The sequence below is a fragment of the Pipistrellus kuhlii genome, unplaced genomic scaffold (assembly GCF_014108245.1).
Source record: "Pipistrellus kuhlii isolate mPipKuh1 unplaced genomic scaffold, mPipKuh1.p scaffold_m20_p_9, whole genome shotgun sequence".
NCBI classification, from domain to species: domain Eukaryota; kingdom Metazoa; phylum Chordata; class Mammalia; order Chiroptera; family Vespertilionidae; genus Pipistrellus; species Pipistrellus kuhlii.
This window is the reverse complement of record NW_023425595.1, coordinates 49,655,558-49,678,397: the sequence shown is the minus strand read 5'-3', so window position 1 is coordinate 49,678,397 and position 22,840 is coordinate 49,655,558. Positions and strand designations below refer to the sequence as shown.

The 22,840-nt window shown below is 39.6% G+C and overlaps 1 protein-coding gene across 1 annotated transcript in view; it reads right to left on the bottom strand.

Moving 5' to 3' along the window:
- Positions 1 to 530: 530 nt before the first annotated feature.
- The window catches only part of LOC118712906 (lysine-specific demethylase 4D-like), a 34,126-nt gene continuing 11,816 nt past the window's right edge, over positions 531 to 22,840 (bottom strand). The window contains exon 3 of the mRNA XM_036427156.2: positions 531 to 3,390. Within this exon, the coding sequence (XP_036283049.1) occupies positions 1,573 to 3,099 (1,527 nt within the window). The 5' untranslated portion in view covers positions 3,100 to 3,390 and the 3' untranslated portion in view covers positions 531 to 1,572. The remainder of the gene's footprint in view (positions 3,391 to 22,840) is intronic.

Below are 22,840 nucleotides of genomic sequence, written 5' to 3'. Positions count from 1 at the left end.
TCTTATCATTGATGTTTCAATCTCTCTCCCTCCCCCGCCTCTTAAGTCAATAAAAATACTTAATGATTTAAAAGAAGAAAAATATTCAAATACCTAATATGAGTCATAAGTCCTACAGTTCTCCTTCTGTTCTATGACTCATACAAACAAGCTTCCTTTCTATTCCACACTAGAGCTGTTACATTTTGTTTTCTCTAAATGTGAACCTTTTGTCAGTTGGGTCTCAGAAAGGTTTCCTGCTCTAAGCTTTCCCTGATCACCAGAACCCAGGCCAGCCCCTGCCAATTCTGCCCTACTGCCCTATCCCCACATATTACCAATTGAAATGGTCTTGTTAATTTATTTAATGGATTTGTTTATTGAAATGAATCAATGAATTAACCATATGAAATACACATATAGCCTGACTAGAATGGCTCTGTAGATAAGCATCTATCTATGAACCAGGAGGTCAGTTTGATTCCCAATCAGGGCATATGCCTGGGTTGTGTGCTCGATCACCTGTTGGGAGTGTGCAGGAAATACCTCTCTGAAATCAATAAAAATATAAAAATAAATATGTACATATAGACTTGAAACAGTAAGAAGACTTGAAGAGAAAAAATTTGTATTTTTGTCCTCTGCTTGCTCATCTCTCCCAGCAACTCGGTACTACTGCTCAGCCAAGTGCCAAATGATTTCCACCACCAAGTCACCCTTAAGATAATGTCTGTACACCCAATTCCCCAGCCAGGCGGTCAGGCAGAACCCAACAACCATCACCACTTCATTCACCAACTCCACACAATTTTACTAGGCCATGAGAATATGTTTTGTTTAAAATGTTTTTATATAATTAGTAAGAACAAGTGCAGAAAACAGTAATCTCAAACCCTCAATTGGTTGAATGAACAATACTAGAAAAAAGTCAGATATCAGTTACCTTTAATATATTTGTGAACAAATACTGGTGATAGCATTTTAAACATATCAATGACTCAGAAAGATCATAACTGATTTTTGAGCCTCTGCTGACCTAATTGGTCAAAAGGGCCTGGTTTAGCATGAAAGGGGGGAAGGGGGCAGGGAAAGGAAGAAAAGGGAGGTAAACTGGAGGCGAACCAAAGCCCAGGATTCGTCTGAAGATGGGCAACATCCAAGCTGTTCCAGAGGATGGGAGTCTGGGGTCGATCAGTCTTTGGCAAACTCAGCAGAACCTTCGGGGTGCACAAGACACGGATGTCCAGTGGGTGAAAGCTCAGCTGGCCACAGGAGTTAGCAGTGTCCAAAGACATTCCAGGGTCTGGAAGGAGGAACAAACTGTAGCGATCCCGTTAAATACCAGGACTCAGCCTGTCCACAGGCAACACCAGGGAGCTCTCATTTAAGACCAATGACTTACAAAGTTGCTTACAGCTTTGAGATGTAGATGTGGCCAGGCTCAATGAATCTCCACACAAAAGAGCATGGAGAACAAAGGTAAATGTCCCCTAGGTTTAGGGGTCGGGAACACAGCAGCACCCAAAAGCCACCTTAGGATGCTGGGACCAGCGGTGCTGGGCTGTCCATGGAAGGTCTGTCCTCGGGCACAGGCTAGACTTGGGGATCCGGAGCTGTGTGCACTGTGCTCACTAGGCGGCGCCTCTTAGCCGGGGCCTTAACAATAGACTCTTGAGTCCCCTGTTCCCTAGGAGGACAACGACCATGACCACGACCACGACCTAGACCTCGACCACGACCACGACCACGACCACGACCACGTGTGCCAGTTGGCTGGAGATCCTGGGCAGATGGGCCAGAGGTTGGCTGTGAGGATGATGAGTCGGGCTTAATGGAGCAGAAGACTGCAAGTTGGGCGGTGGAGGCAGAACCCGGGGCTGGCCAGGGGCCCAGGGATGGCTGGAGCACAGGGGCCCGGCTGCCGCGTTGGCGGCGGGACCCACGGCCCGTGCCCACTGATCGAGGGGTGAGCATGGCCCGCCGCGGAGGCAGGTGCCTTAGGCCCAGCACTGACCTCCAGGCCGCCCGGCTCTCCCTCAAGGTGCTCAGCTCCTGGCTGCCCGGCGCCCTGGTCTCCACGTGGTCCACGCCAGCGCGGTCCTCCCCGCGCTTCCACAGCTCATAGCGCTCGGGCTGCAGGATGCGCACAAACACGTCCATGGAGAAGCTCACCCGGGCCTCCCCGCAGCTGCACTGAGAGGCCACCTTGCCGTAGTCCACCCAGCGCGGGGTGGCAAAGTTGATGGCCTCCGCGCAGTTGAAGCCGTGGTTGAAGCCGGCGTGGTAGCCATAGGGAAACGTCACCATGAACTCGCCAGCCTCCTGGGTGATGCGGCTGAACGGGACCCCGTTCTCCCTGAGGACAGTGGGCGAGATGAGGGCCACCTTGTGCCGCAGGAAGGCCTCGCAGCTCCGGGAGCTGCCCGGGAACAGCTCCCTGGCCAGGCGCTCCAGCCGCTGGCCGTGCTCGGGGGGCACCGCGTACCACGTCTTGGGCTCCCCGAAGTGCAGGTAGTTGATGCTGTAAAGGTCCATGTCCTCCGTGTGCCAGGCGAACGTGGTCTTCCACATGCCAAAGTACAGGTAGGGCGTGTTCACGCCTTCGATCACGAGCCCGCACTCCTGCTCCAGCAGGTCCTGGATGGTTCCCAGGTGGCCAAGGTTCCACTGCTTAGTGTTGGCATCAAACAGGGACCCGTTGATGTCAGCGCCATAGATGGGCGAATCGTACAGGCGCGTTTTCCAGTATTTCCGCTCCAGATCCTCGAAATCCACGTGTGGTGGGGTCTGATACTGTTCACTGTTGGCCAGCAGGCGGTATTCCCCCACTGTCATGGCCCTCTTCTTCTTGTGGTATTGGATGAACACGCCTGCTCGCCCCGATGCCACCTGCTGGAGTGGAGTGGCTATTACCATGTCATTGACATCATCATAGGTCTGTCTGGCTTTCCATTCCTTGGGTGGAACGATCTTGGCCAGGCCAGCTCGGTGAGCACCTTGGGATTCTATGGAAGCAATATATTTATCAAAATCATTAAACTCTTCTTTGGTTGGATAAAATATCATTATGTTACAATTTGGATTCTGGGCACAATTGGTCTTAGACTTTATAGCTTCCATCAATAAGCAAAGTCCAAAGTATCTTAGATAGTTGAGGATGCTAGAACACGCTTTTTCAAAAAATGGATTTGAATATCTATGAGGTAGGAGGAGCTTATGAGATAATTCTTCAAGCTATTACGACTTTTATGCAAACTAGATGGTAATGCTTATTAGGCCTGCTGATTCACCAGGAGACTCCACTCCTGTGATATTCCTCAGCTGGCTGCCTTCTGGAGATCTATTGAATTATGAAGTCCTGGCCGTGGTATAACAAGTGCAGTGTCTTCTGATAAGTCTTTAAAGCAAAACCTGAAAGAAAGAAAAAACACACAGAAAGGTTAAAAATTAATATTTAGAAGAAGTTATAGGGAGACTATAAATAATATACCACCATGGGATATTGAAAACTCCAAGAAGGCTACCATTTTATAACTTTACAATGTAAGAGATAGTGTGGGTGTGGAACAATTGGATTTTTTAATATTTCAGCAGAGAGAATGGAAATCATTACATTCACTTTGGAAAACAATTTGGACAGTATCCATTAAAATTGAGCATATGCATTGTATAAAAGAGAACATATACAAGTGCTATGATCCTACTGTTATCACATGCAAGGAAATGTGTCCAGCTGTTCACTGAAAGTCACATTCAAGAATGTTCATAACTACACTATTTCTAGTAGGAACAATGTTTCTATCTCTCTCTCCCTCTTCTAGTATTTTAAGAAAAAATAAATGACAGTTAACATTATTTTAATCCTCACTCAACGATATTTTTTTCCATTGCTTTTAGAGTGGAAGGAAGCGAGGTGGAGAGAGTGAGAGGAGAAATAGACACATCAATTGGTTGACTCCCGCATGCATCCCAACCAAGCCTGGGAATCAAGCCTGCAACTGCAAACAAGGTACACACCCTTGACCTGGAATTGAACCTACCACCCTTTGGAGTGAGTAGAGTGGAGAGGGGGCACACTCTAATCACTGAGCAACTGGCCAGGGGGCAAGTATCATACTTAATAGTAAAACAAAATAAATATTTTCAATAAAGTTAAAAACAAAGATAGATCAGCAAACTATTTCATAATGCAATTTCAAGTGGTCCCTTAATACTTAGTTTGCTAATCCTCTTATACTCTCCCAATTTCTAAGGTTTGCTATTCTCTAAATATTCTATTTCATCTTCCCCTCTAAAACTTCCAGAACACCTCCTCCATCTAGTTAGAATCCTTCAAATGTCCTTGAAGTCTTTACATGATCTGGCCCCCCATTACCTGGTGACTTTACCTCTTCCTACTCCATCCCTTGCCCTCTCAGTTCCAACCACCTTCCTGAATCTCAAATAAGCCTGGTATTCTGCCTCATGGTCTTTGTACACAGGCAACTCTCTTACCTCCTTAGCTTCAGCTCAGATATCACCTTGAAAAGATTTCCTCTGATGGCCTTGTTTTCTCTCAAGAAAAGTCTCCAAATAAAACATGTATTGACAATCAGAGCCCTTATGAGTGACTCTTTGAAAATCTAATCAGGCCAGCCCCACCCTAATCTTATTGGAACCCAAACAATTATAAGCTTCTCTTCTAACTGAACCACCCTCCCTTATTTTAGTAAACCACTTACTATTTCAGCTCACAAATCATGGGTGTTTTATCTAATTATTTTCTTTGAGATTTCTTACAAAGAAAATATAGGAGAGAAGGGACTGCTATCCCTCAACAAGTCTGAAATAATATTTTTTTAAATCATAATTTTTTAAAATAAAAATAATTTTAAAAAACCAATTTATAAGCGCAAACAAACCGCTTCATTCACAGTCAGAGCTACAGTGACTGGGGGGGGGGGGGGGGACCCTAAAAACTTGGAGGGTGGTAAAATATGTACACAAATAATAATTTAATAATAATTTTAAAAAAAGAACTTGGAGGGGTTAGTACAGGTAACAGGTAAAATCTCTTAGCCTCATCAGTCAGGAGCTTAGACATACCTGCTCCCATCTTCAGTTGGTGCAGGAAATCAGAGGAGACTTTCTAGATATTCTGAATACACTTAAATTCTCCCTATAAACTTACTGGAAATGTCTGAGTTACTGGCTCGGAATAAATCCCTCAAAGTTTGCCAGAAACCATGAACAAACAAATCCAAGTTTTGGGGGTCTACAGAGCCCTCTTAGGAACACAAAGATTTCTCTGGGAAAGCTGCCAGAATGCAGGAAAGGTGGTGTGGTGCCGTTCGCACAACTGCCAGGACACAAACACTATTAGCTGCCCAGGACCATGGTGAGGAGCTCCCAGGGAGGGTCAGCCCTGTCCCTTTAGAAATCAAGGCATTTCATCTTCCTCACACCCTGCAATCTCCCATCAAGACTACAAATATCAGCTTGCCTGCCTGCCACTGCTCAAAATAATAGAAAACCCCCATCTCCATGATCACCTAGAATCTTGACACCAGAGATCCATTCAGACAAGAGAATTCCAGGGCTAAGTCTCAATCCTCCACTACCCTCATACCTAGGAAGGCCACTACAATTTGGGTTCTTTGACCAAACATAAATCCTTTTTCCTTTGGGTAACCACCTGCTTTTATGGCTTTTAAGAGTGTTTCAACCCCATGTTTGTGGCTCACCTGAATGCTAGTGGCAGGGGTCTTTGAGGGAGAGCAGTGACTCTTGGCACCTCTGCCCTATTTGGACCTTCCTGCACCAATGAATCTGCAAAGGGTGAGATAAGGACCACTACACTCCTCTCCTTTTCCAATTTTAATGTCAAAGGATGATTGGAGGGTTACAACTGGTGAAACAATCTCTAGGTCTCTATAGAACTTACTACTGGTTCATCCTTGAGGGAGCATGACAAATTCAATTAATTTAGATTCTAAAAATTGGGTGGAAATAACATCACTCTCTCCCTATTCCAAATACACCTGATGAGCACTCAGGGATGGGTTATTATGAAGGAGCATTGTCCAAAAATGACTCTCGGTGTCCACCCCGGAATGCCTGAACAAGCCACCCCAGAGCCCTGACAAGTTGGATGGGAAGTGCTCATGTTCAGTTTCCCATGAGAATGATGGCTTCCTTCCCATTGCTGGAAAAATGACCCACGGTCCCCAGCCTTCTCCTCAAGTACAGGGCCTCTGGCTTTGCCAGACAACTGTTTCACTTCTTCTCCCATTCTCCTTTCCAAATGTCTCTTCCTTCTTAGCCCTTACATTCTACCCCTTCTTAAATGAACTTGATTTGATCCCTTATCTTCTTTTATTGCCTCAACAAAATACCATCTCTTCTTCATCTCCTCTAGTTCTCTCTTAGCACTTACCATTTTTACCTTATATAATGTGAACAGCTAGAATCACCTTTATTTAGCACTTAATTTTTGCCAGGCCCTTTAATAAACACTTCTATACAGTATCTCATTCAAACCTTATAACTAATCAATTAAGTTCATACTATCATTATCTCCTTCATGGAAGAAGCAAGTGAGGTGTAGAAAAATGTATATTAATTTTTTGTTCAAAATTTTCTAGAGTTATCTCTGTACTTGTCTCATCTTCCATATAAAAGTATTTTTAGCCCAGCTGGTGTGGCTCAATGGTTGAAAGTTGACCTATGAACCAGAAGGTCATAGTTTGATTTCTGGTCAGAGCACAAGTTCAGGTTATGGGCTTGATCCCTAGTGAGGGGCGTGCAAGAGGCAACCGATCTGTGATTCTCTCTCATCACTGATGTTTCTATCTCTGTCTCCCTTTCTTTTCCTCTGAAATCGCTTTTTCAAAGTATTTTTTAAAGTATTTTAAAGTAAATCTTGTTCATCATTGTATTTTTCTGAGGATTCTTCATACTTTATAGAGTGTGCACTCCAAAAAATTGTTGTGTGGAGAAAAGGAAACCTTAGTGCGCTGCTCATAGGAATGTAGACTGGTGCAGCCATGATAGAAAACCATGTGGAGTTTCCTCAAAAAATTACACATGGAACTACCATTTGATGCAGTGATCCCACTTCTAGGAATATATCCTAAGAAACCCAAAACACCAATCAAGAAGAATATATGCACCCCTATGTTCATAGCAGTGTTATTTTCAATAACTAATATCTAAAAACAGCCCAAGTTTCCATCAGTAGATGATTGTATATTAAAAAACAAAAAAACAAAAAGACAAAACAAAAAAAAAAACTCTTACTTTTTGAGACAGCAGGAAGGACCTGGAGATTATGTTAAGTGAAATAACAGTCAGAGAAAGACAAGAATCAGATTATCTCACTTATATGTATGGAATCTAAAGAACAAAATAAACGGATAAATAAAAAAGAACCAGAGGCAAGGAATCTCAGAGGAAAAGGAGGAGGAGGTGTGGGAAGAGATTAACCAAAGAATTTATATGCACTGCCTGTGGACACAGACAACAGGTCTGGAGGCCTGAGGCGGGGCAAGAACCTTGAGGAGGGGCGATGGGGGGGGGGGGAAGGGAAGATGTCTATAGTACTCTCAACAAGGAAGGAAGGGAGGAAGGGAGGAAGGGAGGAAGGAAAAAGAGGAAGGGAGAGGAGGGAGAGGGAGAGAGAGAGAAGGAAAGGAAGAAAACAATTTATCACACACTGCAGCCTCCTTGATCGGAATCGAACCTGGGACCCCTCAGTCCCCAGGCCAATACTCTACCCACTGAACCAAACCAATTTAGGAATCTTTCCTGATTTAAACTACTGTCTTTTCTCACCTCCCTTTCAATACCAAACATGTTGAAACATAAAAGACAGCAGTTTACATTCACAAACCCATTTCCTCATCTAAACACCCCGAGAGGCATCCCGTGCTCTCCTTACCTTCCTTAAGGAAGAGTCCAAGGATCCAGCTTGCCTTCTTCTCTCTCTACAGCTGTCACCCCCCAAACTAGACCTTTAAATTCTACAGGTGACAAGATTACCAGTGTCACTTGATAGTCTTTTATCTCATTCTGATTTTTTTTTAAATCTAAGATATTCGACAACCCCCTGGCAACATCAAGGAAACGTTGATTGGTGAGGTTGCTCTTAAGTCATCAGTCAGGGCAAAGCTGAAGTACAATCCTCAGTTCATCCTAGCTTGAAGCCTGTGATGGTGGCCCAAGCTGTTTCATGTCTGGGACATATAAAAAATTCTACAATGGCCGGTTTAGCTCAGTGGATAGAGCGTCAGCCTGCAGACTCAAAGGTCCCGGGTTCGATTCCAGTCAAGGGCATGTATTTTGGTTGTGGGCACATCCCCAGTAGGGGGTGTGCAAGAGGCAGCTGATCGATGATTCTCTCATCGATGTTTCTAACTCTCTGTCCCTCTCTCTCTTCCTCTCTGTAAAAAATCAATAAAATATATTTAAAAACAACAACAAAAAGTACTCTTCTTTAAAAAAAATTCTACAATGATTTTACTATTAAATTCTTCATGTGTTTTTTCTGGAATACATAATCAAATATTTCATTCTTTCTATCTGAAAACTTGATCTGAAGAAAATGAAAAAAAAAAAAAGGGAAATAGTTTGGGGAGCTAGATATGAGAAACTTACAAACGAAGTAAGGGCCTCTCCCCTACGATATAATAACATACTGCCCAGCCAGCATGGCTCAGTGGTTGAGCATCAGCCTGTGAATCAGGAGGTCACGGTTCGATCCCCAGTAAGGGCACATGCCCAGGTTGTGGGCTCGATCTCCAATGTGCGACATGCAGAAGGTGGCCAATCAATGATTCTCATCATTGATGTTTCTATCTCTCTCTTCTCCTTTCCTCTCTGAAGTCAATAAAAATATAGCTTTAGAAAAGAAAAATAACATGAATATCACACAAGCCCTCATTTCTTACCAAATTATTAATATACAATTAAAATAAGCATTGAGTTGGTGGGGTTTTTTTAAATAAACTATTTCTACATTTCTAAGGATTCTAGAAAGAATGAGTCATGTACATAATTCTTCACATATTGGGCCTCGAAGGAAATATTCTGGTTTTGTGTAATTCTATGCTCAGAACTGGCCAGGCACAATGACAATGCCCTTTAGTGCTTCCCACGAATCAGTCACTTCTCTGAGAGACTTGGTCTCAAATGGTTGCTTTTACTGTGAGACTGCCTTCTGCTTCTTTTGTTAGGGGTGAGAGGGAGAAATAGAACAGTGGAGACTAGCTATAGTTATAAGAAGTATTAATCATTCTCTGCAAACCGTGATTGTTTTGTTCTGATTAAAGAAAGCACATTTTGATCTTGGTGGGAGTTGTAAACCTGGGACCTGGGAGTTAACATGGAAATACTGTCCATTCTCCTCCTCCCAGAACTGCCTATTATCATGCAAAAATTAACAATCCTGTTGCCTAGACAAAGGAGTCTCAAAAGCACCATCCTTTGCAACTCCTCAATCCCATTACTTGTAATCTGTAATCATTTTACCCATTTTTATCCCCTTTGCCTACTTTCCCATGCCTGTAATACCCATTTTTATTGTTTACCTATTCTTTTTTAAATTTTATATATATATATATTTTTTTTAATTGATTTTTTTACAGAGAGATATAGAGATATAGAGAGCCAGAAACATCGATGAGAGAGAAACATCGACCAGCTGCCTCCTGCACACCCCCCCACTGGGGATGCCCCCGCAACCAAGGTAAATGCCCTTGACCGAAATCGAACCCAGGACTTTTCAGTCCACAGACCGATGCTCTACCACTGAGCCAAACCGGTTTCGGCTGTTTACCTATTCTTATTCCTTTTGCCTACTTTCCCATGTGATCTTTGTTGTTCTACCCAATATAGCATCTGGTTTAGGGAGGAGTGGGGGTGAAGCAGATTTTCAAGGGTGGCCTGCTGTTTTCCCATACTGTAGGTTTTATTGGAATAAACCCTAATTCAACTCTGTCTCTTCTCCCCCGCCCCACCTCACCCAACCCTGTCTCTTCTTATTGGCTCAAGTAGTGACAGGCATCCCAGACCCATTGATTATCGGGTTTCACTTTCAATTGGAGCCACACAGGTACCAGTGGAGACTAAATACTCTTGCATTTGATACTCTTCCATTTTAGGGAGGGAGAGGGGAGTTTGTTTGTTTGTTTGTTAATCCTCACCTAAGGATATTTTTCCATTGATTTTTTTTTTTTTTAATTTGAGACCAGCATCAAGTATTTTAATTTTTAATATATTCTATTGATTTTGTACAGAGACAGAGAGAGAGATAGAGTTAGAAACATCGATGAGAGAGAGTCATCGATCAGCTGCCTCTTGCACACCCCTACTGGGGATATGCCCGCAACCAAGGTACATGCCCTTGACCGGAATTGAACCTGGGACCTTTCAGTCCCCAAGCCGACCCTCTTTCCATTGAGCCAAACCGGTTTCGGCTAATTTTTAAAAATATTTTTATTGACTTCAGAAAGGAAGGAAGAGAGAAACAATAATAAGAGAGAATCATTGATTATCCACCTTTTGCAGAGCCCCTACTGGGGATCCACCCCTCTCCCGGGGCATGAGCCCTTTAACAGTTTGCAGGCGGTGCTCTATCCACTGAGCCAAACCAACTAGGGCTCACAGAGACAGAAACATTGATGTGAGAGAGACCCACTGATTGCCTCCTGCACACCCCTGGACTAGGGCTGGGAAACCTGCAACTGAGATATGTGCTCTTGATCAGAATCAAATCTGGGACCCTTCAGTCTTCGGGCCAAAGCTCTGTCCACTGAGCCAAATCACCTAGCACTTCCATTTTATTCTTATCCATTGTCTCCACAAAACACCAGAATTCATCTAACAAAACCTGACAGTTCTGACAATTGAAAAGTGTTCTTAATATCAGAGTGATTAAAAAACATCTGGTTTCATGAACTTGATGGATTTCTAGAAATTAAAGTTTTTCTCCTATGTCTTTTAAAAATAATTCCTCCAAGCCCAGCTGGTGTGGCTCAGTGGTTGGGGGTCAATCTATGAACCAGGAAATCACAGTTTGATTCCTGGTCAGGGCATATGCCAAGGTTGCTGAGCTTGATCCCCAATGAGGGGTGTGCAGGAGGCAGCCAATCAATGATTCTCTCTCATTATTGATATTTCTATCCCTCCCTTCCTCTCTGAAATCAATAAAAATATATTTGAATAATGATTTCTCCAAGATCCTCTCCATCCTAGGATCATGCCCACGCCTTCCCTTTCCCCCTCTTCTCTCTCAGGCGTGCATCTTCTAAACTCTATTTTTTTAAAAATGTTTTTATTGAATTTTAGAGAGAGGAAGTGAGACAGAGAAACATGAATGAGAGAAACATTTGATCAGCTGCCTCCTGCATGTCACCCACTGGGGATGGAGCTCACAACCTGGGCATGTGCCCTGACTGGGTATCGAACTATGACAGGCTGGTTCATAGGTCAATGCTCAACCAATGAGCTATACTTAATTTTATTTAAAATGTTCTGACATGTATTTCAATCTTTTATGTTATTGAATCTCTTTTCCTTTGTAATATTCTTCTTGATTTTTTGTTTAGAAAGTTACTTCCTCATCCAAAGGCAGATAAATATTATGTTACAGTTTTTCTTTTATATGTTAATTATACCTTTAATTGTGAGTTAATTTTACCTTTAATTTTGAATGGGTGTTTTTGTTTTATCAACTTTTTTTTTTTTTTTTTTACTGTTTTATGGATAAGGAGTGAGGAATGAGAAAAATGTAATTTTGATTCCTAGGTCTTTTATATATATCTTATTGATTTTTTACAGAGAGGAATAGAGAGTTAAAAACACCAATCAGCTGCCTCCTGCACACACCCCACTAGGGATGTGCCCGCAACCAAGGTGCATGCTCAGTCCCCAGGCAGACGTTCTATCCACTGAGTCAAGCCGGTCAAGGCTGATTCCTACGTCTTTATATAAGGCTTGGTGTATATTTTTCTTTCTCCTACTCTGTTTATAAAGGCTTTTGTCTCAGTGTTCTTACATGTTTTCAATCTCAAAATTCTGGTTCTTTAGTTTTAGGGAACCTTTTTATTTATTTGATGACTTCTACTTTTTCCTCCATACATTAAATCCTGTTATTTGGATATCAGGCCACTAACTTTTGTATCTTTTCTTCTCCAAATTTCCTATTTCTTTATCACTATGTTCTAGCTTCTGAAAAATGTCATTTTCCAAACCTACTCTTCTCTTTTTCATTCTACCAAATTAAAAAAAAAATATTTTATTGATCTTTTACAGAGAGGAAGGAAGAGGGATAAAGAGTTAAAAACATCTATGAGAGAAAAATATCAATCAGCTGCTTCCTGCACACCCCTTACTGGGATGTGCCCGCAACCAACATACATGCCCTTGACTGTAATCAAACCTAGGACCATTCAGTCCGCAGGCCAATGCTCTATCCACTGAGCCAAACCAATTAGGGGTCTACCACATTTTTATTTCCAATGGGTTATTTCTGTTCCCTTAGCTTTTTGGGTATATGTTACTTCCTTTTCCCCCTTCTTTTTTATTGTTCTGTTCTTGTTTCGTGGGAGTATTTTTTTCTATCTCTCTAAAAGTACAAAAATGTCAGTGGCTTTTAAAGATTTCATTTTCATATATATATAGACTGTTGTGGGTTTTTTTAAAATATATTTTTATTGATTTCAGAGAGGAAAGGAGAAAGAGAGATAGAAACATCAATAATAAGAATTATTGATCTGTTGCCTCCTGCACACTCCACATTGGGGATCGAGCCCACAATCTGGGCATGTTCCCAGACCTGGAATCAAACGGTGGCCTCCTAGTTCATAGGTCAACATTCAACCACTGAGCCATGCCAGCCAGGCTGTATGGTCTGTTTCTTCCAAATTTTTTAATTCTTTTTTTGTTTGTATTGGTCTACCTTTTAGGTTTAAGGATTTTCTCAATTGTCTGGTAATCCTTAGTAGTTGGCTCAAATATAAAAGCATAGCACAAAAAACTGACTAGAAGCTCAAGGCGAGCAGAAGGGTATATTGATGATGCTTCTGTGCCTGGTGATCTGGCTGGGCTGTTTTCTGGTTGAACCTTTGTTCAACAGCAAAGGATCTTCCTGTCTTCTTCCTGGAGGGGACAGGCCTGGCTTTCCGGTGGAAAATGGGTCCTGAAATTTCCAGTATCCAATCCAGCTTGTGAGATTCACTAAATCACCTTGTTTTCCCCATGACAACCACATTCTCAACGGTACCTGGAAATTCCCACTCCCTAGACCATGAAGCTTAGTCTTCTGCCAGGGTGAGATTTGCTCTGCTGCCGAAAGGAAAGGAGGGCATCTAAGGCTCCAACCTCTTAGACTTTAAAGGATTTGTTGAAACAGATCCTCCCTAGCCTCGTTTTAACTGTCACATCCAGAGATACATGGTGCCATGAAATCTTAAGCCTTTGGGGTTCTGTACTGTTGTGTTGCTTCTTGGCTTTCCTTGCTGCAATTTAGGATTCACCTTTTCAGGGTTTGGTAAATCATGTTTTCAAATTTCCTAAAACAAAAATTCTGTTCCTGGAGTTTGGAAACAAAGTGAACGACTGTGTTCAAACCACCATCTTTATCTCTTTTTGTTTTCTCAAACTTATCTCTCAAGAGTTCCTTACACAAACACTTGGCTCCAGTAAAAGAATTCCAGTCATTTTCTCTGATTCTATGCTTTTCATCCCATACTTCTTTTCCTTTAAAAATTTTTATATTTGTATTGATTTTTAGAGAGAGGACAGAATAGGGAGAAAGAAACATTAATGTGAGAGTGAAACATCAATCAGCAGCCTCCGGCATACCCCTATTAGGCACTGAGCCTGAAACCTGGGCACAATGCCCTGACCAGGAATCTAATCTGCAACCTTTCGATGCACAGGATGACACCTAACCAACTGAGCCACCAGGCCAGGGTTCTTCTCCTTTTCTTTTTAGTTATAGCCCCTGCCTTCCAGATTATTCTCCTACATGAGGTATCTTTCTCTATCAACCCTGGAGGGGGCTCAAGCAAGTAATGCTCATGGACTCTATGGGATTCTGTCCTCCAAGGCCCATGAGCACCATTTGCCTGAGCCATTTATTGGGTTCCAGTACAAACTATTGCGGTGGGAGCTCTCCGGAATGCCTTACTTGACAGCTAGTGTTCACCTCTGATGGGCACTTGTCTAAAGTAGTAAATCCCTTCTATAAGACGTGCTTGTTTCTCTCTCCAAGATATCTGCATGTTTCTGCCCCACAAGCTTCAAGATTTCCTTTTTGACAAAACACATGGAAAAGAGAAGATTAAAAAGGTGAATTATACGGTAACCTTTGTGCCTCAAATGCCAATATTTGGTATGAACTTCCTATTGGGGAACATCCAAGAGTGTGGACATACAGGAGAAAGACACAGGAAGTGCCAAGCATGAACAGCATAGGTTAAATCATGTCAAAGATTGGGACTTGGCCTTTAAATCAGCAGTTTTCCTGTTACCTGGACACTGCGGCAGTCCCAGTGGTAACTGGCAGCTAGAGGGCAGGAGCCAGAAGTCTTCTTGAATCCCATATTTCCAAGACACAGCCACTCTACTGAGTTTTGAGGCAACTTCTTACATTTTAAATACATTTCTTTTAAAAAATATACATTTCTTTAGTAGCACTTATGCCTGTTGCTTGTACTCTCCCATAAACTACTTAATGCTCAAAACAACTCCTTTGGCTTAAACTAAATAGATGAAGCTTATAGTATGCAACTAAAGAACACTGACCAACTCCCTTTCTCTCCCTCATTTGCACTCCTCAAAGGCAATCGCTCATGTATTTTAGCTGTTTCTTCTGCTTTTTCCCTCCCAGTATTTCTAGACTTTTTAGTTTTAGACATGGTGGACACTCATACTATTATTTAATACATGGATTTCGTTTTCTTATGGTCCATCCCAACACACATATCCATCCTCTCATATAGCTATACCATATAAAATTAGTCACAGCTGAGTCATGTGACTAATTTTATAGTTTACTATGATTATACTGCCTTTTTTAAAAAAAAATATATTTTTATTGGTTTCAGAGAAGGAGAGGGATCAGAAGAAATAGAAACAAGAACGATGAGAGAGACTCACTGATGGGCTGCCTCCTGCACCCCCTACTGGGACCAAGCCCGCAACACTGGCATGTGTATGTCTTGACCGGAATCAAACCTGGGAACTTTCAGTCTGCAGGCCGATGCTCTATCCACTGAGCCAAACCAGCTAGGGCTATATTTCCTTTCATGTATAAAGTTTTATTTATCCTAGTTATTGTCTCATTATTTCATTAGCTTGGTTTTATACATGTTAATTAAACCCAAATTCATTTCTAGTAGTGTAAATCTCTTTTAAATACATAAACCATATCAGTCTTAGCTGGGTAGCTCAGTTGGGAGCCCAGATACACTAAGGTTGCGGGTTCAATTCCTGGTCAGGGCACATAAAAAAATAAACCAATGAATGTATAAATATGTCTCTTTCCCTTACCCTCTCTCTCTCAAATCAATTTTAAAAATAAAGCATATCTGTTGCTAAATCAGATTTCTTTTTCAATAACTATTCTTCCTGAAGCCTTCCATATGCTTACTTGATTTTGGACTGGTTAATCTTTGCCCAGCTTGCATCCTGGGGTTTCTATTCACTGTGACCTTGGGGATCCCCTTTTCCTCTCTATCTCCTGGTTCCCGCATCTCAGTCTTCTTTCCTTTGTGTTAGTGGAGCTTACCCACCAGGAGCATCCTTGGGAACTTCATTAGAGATTATTAAGTAGATCACATAATCTCCTGGAGGACCAGGAAATAGAGTTTCAAGACTGTGCATCCAGAAACAATATCCAAATTATAAAAAAATCTATATATGGTATTACGGTATTCAAATACCTCCTCTGGTCAAAGGCATCAAAGATCCTAAGCAAGGGCCATTACTAACTAGAACCTATGCCACTGCTGCCTCTGAAAGCTCTCTGTCACCATCTTCCTCCAGGAGTTGATCCTGTGTAAAATTTACTTCCCCAATTTCTTCAAATTGAGGTCTTCTCCAGAAGTATTTGATTGTAAGAGCCAGATGCTGGATACATGGAATTCTGGCTTCACCTCTGGTGAGGCAGGGTTTCCTAATGTGGGTATTTCCCCAAACATAAAAAGGAAAGTCTAAAGTTATTGGTTAATCACAAATATAACTGTCTACCAGAATATGCATATCTGAAAATGTCTTTGTTCTACCATTATGCTTTTCCTTCAGGATCCTGAAGACACTGTTCCATTGAATTCAGGCTTCTAGAAACCTAAAACAGATTTGTCTCTCAGGACACTTTTAGGATATTCTATTGAGGCTTATTTTCTGAAATGTCATTACTATATGATTGGTAAGCCTTTTTTGTCAACTATTATGCTAGACCTTCAGATGTAGAAACTCATGTTCTTCATTACAGTGAAATTTTCTCATCATTTCTTTAATATATTCCTTCCCACTATATTTTCAGTCTCTATGGTTGAATATTAAACTACTTGGACTGATCCTCTCATTTTCTCTTTGTCCTCCTATTTTCCATCTTTTTGTTATTTTGTTATATTTTATATTCCAAACCTTCTAGCAACTGTTTTTCATGTCCACATTCTCTTCTATTCTCTTCATATTCCTTTTATTATATACATTTCTAATACTTTCCAGGGCCACTGGTTTTCTCTTCTTTCTCTAGAGTATTATAAGATTTTTTACAAAGCTTCATTTGCTCTCTATATTGTGTTTCCTCTAAATTCACCCTTCCAGGATGTTTTCTTTCTTTCATGTAAAATGCCTTCCTCATGTCTAGTCATTCTTGGCGTATGTTGAAGAGCCAGGCGCTAAATGCATTCACATGCATTTGCTGTGAAGGAGAGAGGTAGCCCCCACTGAGTGCTCTGACAAGGGTTCAGTCATTGCTTTGGGGATGTGGGCAACTGTCAGTGTCTGAAGATAAGCGTATAATAAAAAAGACTCTAAATTTACGTATCTATCTGACTTGAAATTGGGGCCCAGGAATTTATGGTATCTTAAACATTAAAAGCAAGAGTAAATAGAATATAAAGCAAAACCTACATTCCAACCAGCCAGAACTGACATCTTAATATTTGTCATATTTGCTTCAAGTGGTTTTTTAAACAGCTTTATTGAAATATAATAACAAAAATTTCACCCATTTTAAGTGTACAGTTCAATGACTCTGTATATTTACAGCTCTGCAAGCATCAGCGTGATCTAATTTAAGAACATTTCCATCACTCCAACAAGAAGCCTCATGCCCACTTGTAGGCCCAGCCCATTTCCATGCTCAGCTCCAAGCAAACACTACTTTCTGTCTTCACAGATTTGTCTATTGTGGATATTTCATATATATAATCATATGTCTGGTCTTTTGTATCTGGCTTGTTATACTCAGTATATTTTTTAGATTCACCCATGTTGTAGCATGTATCCAGTATTCTGTTTCTTCTTATCATTGAGTAATAAATATCCCATTGCTATGAATATACCACATTTTATTTATCCATTCATCAGCCAAAAACATTTGGGTTGGTTTCACATTTGGCTATTATGAATAATTGTTATGAACATGCATGTACAAGTCTATGTGAGGTGATATAGTTTTATCTATCTTGGATAGATACCAAGGAGTGAAATTACTTAGTCATACTGTAATTCTATGTTTTGTTTTGTTAATCCTCACCTGAGAATATTTTTTCCATTGCTTTTCTTTTCACATATTTTTATTGATTTCAGAAAGGAAGGGAGACAGAAACATCAATGGTGATAAAGAAACATTGATCAGCTGCCTCCTGCACACTCCCTACTAGGGATCAGGCTGCAACCCAGGCATGTGCCTTTGAGCGGAATCGAACCTGGGACTCTTCAGTCCCTAGGCCGATGCTCTATCCTCTGAGCCAAACCAGCCAGGGCTCATTGTGTTCTTTTAATAGCACTTCAAGTTGCTGTGATGTCAGATCTTGTGCTTTCTAATGATGAGCATTTTTTCTTATGCTTATTGGCCATTCATATATCATTTCTGAAGAAATGTCTATTCAAATCCTTTGTTCATTTCTTAAATTGTCTTATTGAGTTGCAAGAAGTAATAATATGTCCTAGCTATAAGTCTTTTGTTGAATACATGATTTGCAAGTATTTTCTCCCAGTCAACTGTTATCTTTTCACTTTCTTCTGTCTTGAAGTGTACAAACTTTTGAAAGTCAATGAGATCCAATTTATCAATTTTCTTTATGGCTGTGCTTTTGATTTTGTATCTAAGAAACTGCCTACTTCAAGGTCATGGAAGTATATTCCTATATTTTCTTCTAAGACTTTTATGATTTTAGCTCACATTTTAAGTCAATGATCAATTTTGACTTAATTTCTGAGTTTGGTGGAAGATAGGGATCCAAATTCATTCTTTTGCATTCTGTTCCAGCAACATTTGTTGAAAAGACTATTCTTTTGCTGTTGAATTGTCTCAAAACCTTTGTTGAAATCAATTGACCATAAATGAAAGGGCTTATTTTGAACTCTCAATTCTATTCTATAGAGCTTTGTAGTAAGTTGTAAAATGGGGAATTGTGAGTCCTCTAAATTTTTGGGCTATTGTGGGTTGTGTTTATATATCAATTTTAAGATCAATTTTTTTGTAATATACAATTATTATAATCTCTGAATGCGTAATAATCTGGAGATATATATATATATATATATATATATATATATATATATATAGAGAGAGAGAGAGAGAGAGAGAGAGAGAGAGAGAGAGAGAGAGAGGGGCCCGGTGCATGAATTCATGCATGGGTGGGGTCCAGCCAGCCTGGCCAGGGGGAGGGGCCATGAGCAGTTGGCTGGCCTGCCTGCTGGTTGAACTCCTGATGGAGGGGACAATTTGCTTATTAGCCTTTTATTATATAAGATATACACTGAGTGGCCAGATTATTATGGGTTCAGATATCATAATAATCTGTCCACTCTGTATATTTTTATTGATTTCAGAGAGAGTGACATAGAAACATCAATGATGAGAACCATTGATTAGCTGCCTCCTCCTATTGGAGATTGAGCCTGCAACCCAGGCATGTGCCCTGACTGGGTATTGAAATATGACCTCTTCGAAGGACTTGTATACATGCATATAAGTACAACCAATGGACACAAAACTCTGGGGAGGGAAGGTATGTATCGGGGGGGGGGGGGGGGGGAATGTTAAAATATGTACACAGATAATAATTTAATAAAAAAATGTAAAAAAAAAAAGAAACATGACCTCTTGATTCATAGGTAAATACTCAACCACTAAGCCATGCTGGCCAGGCTAAGATCAACTTTTAATTTCAGGAATTATAATAGGGATTGCACCGAATTATAGATCAATTTGGAGAATATTGCCAACTTCACAGTGTTAAATCTTCTGATCCATGTATATGTACGGTCTTTCCATTGATTGAGCTCTTCTTTAACAATGTATTGTGGTTTCCAATGTAAAAATCTTGCATTTCTTTTGTTAAATTTATTCCTAAACATTTTAGTTGATGTTTTATAAATATAATAATTTTCTTAATTTCATTTTTATATTCTTCATTGCTAGTGTATAGAAGTCAATTGGTTTTTGTATACTATTCTTGTATCCTGCAACTTGATGAACTTATTTATTAGTTCTAGTATAATATTTTTAGTGGTTCATTAAGATTCTCTCTCCATAAAATCATGTCAGCTGCCAATAGGTAGTATTATTTCTTTCTTTCTAATTTGGATGCCTTCAATTTCTTCTTATTTAACTGACCTTCAGCTTAATGTAGAATATAAACAGTGATAACAGACATCTGAAGGTCTTGTTCCTGCTTCAAGAACTTTTTTATAATTTTGCTTCAAGTACTTTCTTTTTTTTAAAAATATATTTTTTATTGATTTCAGAGAGGGAAAGGGAGAGATAGAAACATCAATGATAAGAATCATTGATTGGGCCGAAACCAGTTTGGCTCAATGGATAGAGCGTCGGCTTGGGGACTGAAGAGACCCGGGTTCGATTCCAGTCAAGGGCATGTTCCTTGGTTGCGGGCATATCCCCAGTAGGGGGTGTGCAAGAGGCAGCTGATCAATGACTATCTCTATCGATGTTTCTAGCTCTCTATCCCCCTCTCTTCCTCTCTGTACAAAATCAATAAAATATATATTTTTAAAAATCATTGATTAGCTGCATCCTGAATGCCCTCTACTGGGGATTGAGCCTGCAACCTGGGCATGTGCCCTTGAACAGAACCAAACCCAGGACCCTTCAGTCCACAGGCCAACACTCTATCCACTGAGCCAAATAGGCTAGGGCTACTTCATGTACTTTTAAAAACAATAAATAAATATTTCAGATGAAGTAGAAGTCCCTTTCACATCCAAACTCCAAATCCTAATCTCCTTCTCCTTCCCAGTCCCATAAGCAACAATTATCATGAATTTGGTTCATTTTCTGTGGCTATCTTTTCATTTTTGTGTGTTGTATATCCATTAATAATATGGAGTGTTGTTTTGTATATCAGTTATTTTTGCTCTATGTAAATGATTTTATAGCAAATATGCTGATATTTTTACAATTTTTTAATTCAACCTTAAGTTTTAGGATAATATACATTTAATGTCATAAGAATATATTTTATTAATGCAATTCTCTATCAGTGAGTAGATTATTCCAGTGCTTTTTATTATAAATAATTCTACATTAAAAACCTTTTACATGTCGTAATTTTGCGTTGAGAAATTATCTAGATATTTTGAAGTGTTATTTTGAGGTGATACAGAAACACTTGTATTTTATTAGGCAATGTTAACTTGCTTTACCTAGTGACTCTCCTAATTAATACACAGAGTAGTCAAGTTTTCTCCAGATGCATTTGATAATGTCAAATTTTTACTTATTGGTAATTTGATGGGCAGAAAAAAATATCTTCTGTAGTATTATTATTAGTATTGTGTGTCCTGTTTTCTGATGAGGTGACAGTTTTTATTAATTTATTGGCCTTTTGAAGGTTTCAGTTTTGTAAATTACCTTTGCTCATTTTTTCCCCCCACACTGTTTTTATCTACTGATTGGTAAAAGTTCTTTAAAGGTTTGAAATACTAATTCTACTGTAGTGTTGTAAATATCTTAATCCAGACCACTACTTCCACTTGAATTTATGGTATTCTTAGATATTTGAAAAAATTAATCAAACTTATTAACCTTTTTCATTATGATTTCCTTATGCCCTGTTTAAGTAATCCAGTGTTCTTTGAAATCCAGTGTTCTTTCACACTGCTTTTATTTTCTTTTAATTTCTTTGATTTTCATCTTCGTTTTACCCCTTTAGAACAGTGCCATTGTTGTTGAGATGTATGGATTTGTACTGTTGTTGGAACTTTTTTGTTTGTTTTTGCTGTTGTTTTCTTTTAGAAATCCAATTGTCACCCTGACTGATTTGACTCAGTAGATAGAGGCTGACTCAAGAGTTCAAGGTTCGATTCTGGTCAAGGGCATGTACCTTGGTTTTGGGCACATTCCCAGTAAGGGGTGTGCAAGAGGCAGCTGATGCATGTTTCTAACTCTCTATCCCTCTCCTTTCCTTTCTGTAAAATAAATAAATAAATAAATAAATATATTTTAAAAAAGAAAAGAAATCCAATTGTCTACCACCATATTCCCTCTGAGTTAGAATCCTGCAAGTCTCATAACTAAGTTGCTATACAAGCCTGGATCTCTTCTAAACTCTTTATTCAATTCTTTTGGGTTATTTGTCTATTTCTGTGCAGAAACTGTACTCTTTTATTATACCTTTACACTTAGTATTTATAACTGGTAAGGCAAGTCACTATGTCCTTAATTCATCTTTTTGGGGGATTAATTTGGCTAGATTAATAGAGTTTAACTTCAGTATTGATTTTAGAATATGCTTATTAAGTTCTATAAAAACCATTCTGATTTAAGTTGAAATTGCATGAAGTTAAAGAAAAATTTGGGTTGGACATAGTTCTCATATTTAGCATTTCCACCCTTTAACTGATCTTCCATTTAATTGAATCTTTATGTATTTCATTAAAGTTTCAGAATTTTACCCATTAAGATAATGTCTTTGTTTCCTTAGATACAGTCTTAGAAACTTGATAATTTTTTGAGTCCTATGTAAATAGACATGTTTTTCTATTAAGTTTTATTATTTAATGATCTTCTATGCCTTCTTAAACCCTATCTCTCATATTTCCTATTAGTTCAGCTAGCTTGACCATTGATTCTAGCGTTTACCATGTAGATAATCATAATTTTGGGGAAAGTTGTAAAAATTATGTCTTTTTTTCTAGTAACCATAGCTCCTATTCTTTTTTTACTTTGAAACTGGGCAGGAGTGGAATTCTTATATAATTAAATATGATCTCTAGTAAAATGTTAAATATTGCCTGAGTCAGTAGAAATCCTATTATATTTTAACAAGAGTTGTTCTAAACTTTAAGTTATATCCTATCAGTTATCACTCTATCAGAGATACTTTGAGAATGACAGGGACTCAGAGAAAATAGGTACTAATTGATCAAGCAGTTAAAAGTATATATATAAAATAGTTGAGCAATGCAAAAAAAAATTGTCCTACTGGGCACATATTGAATTATGTAATCCCAAACTGCAGAATATAATTTTTTTATAAGTACATGGAAATGTTACAAAATTGGCCATAAAACAACTTTTAACAAATATCAAAGGACTGAAAGCAGACAGAACATGTTCTCTGATCATAAAACAATAAAGGGAAATTAATATTAAAGATGTCACTAGAGCTCGGCCAGT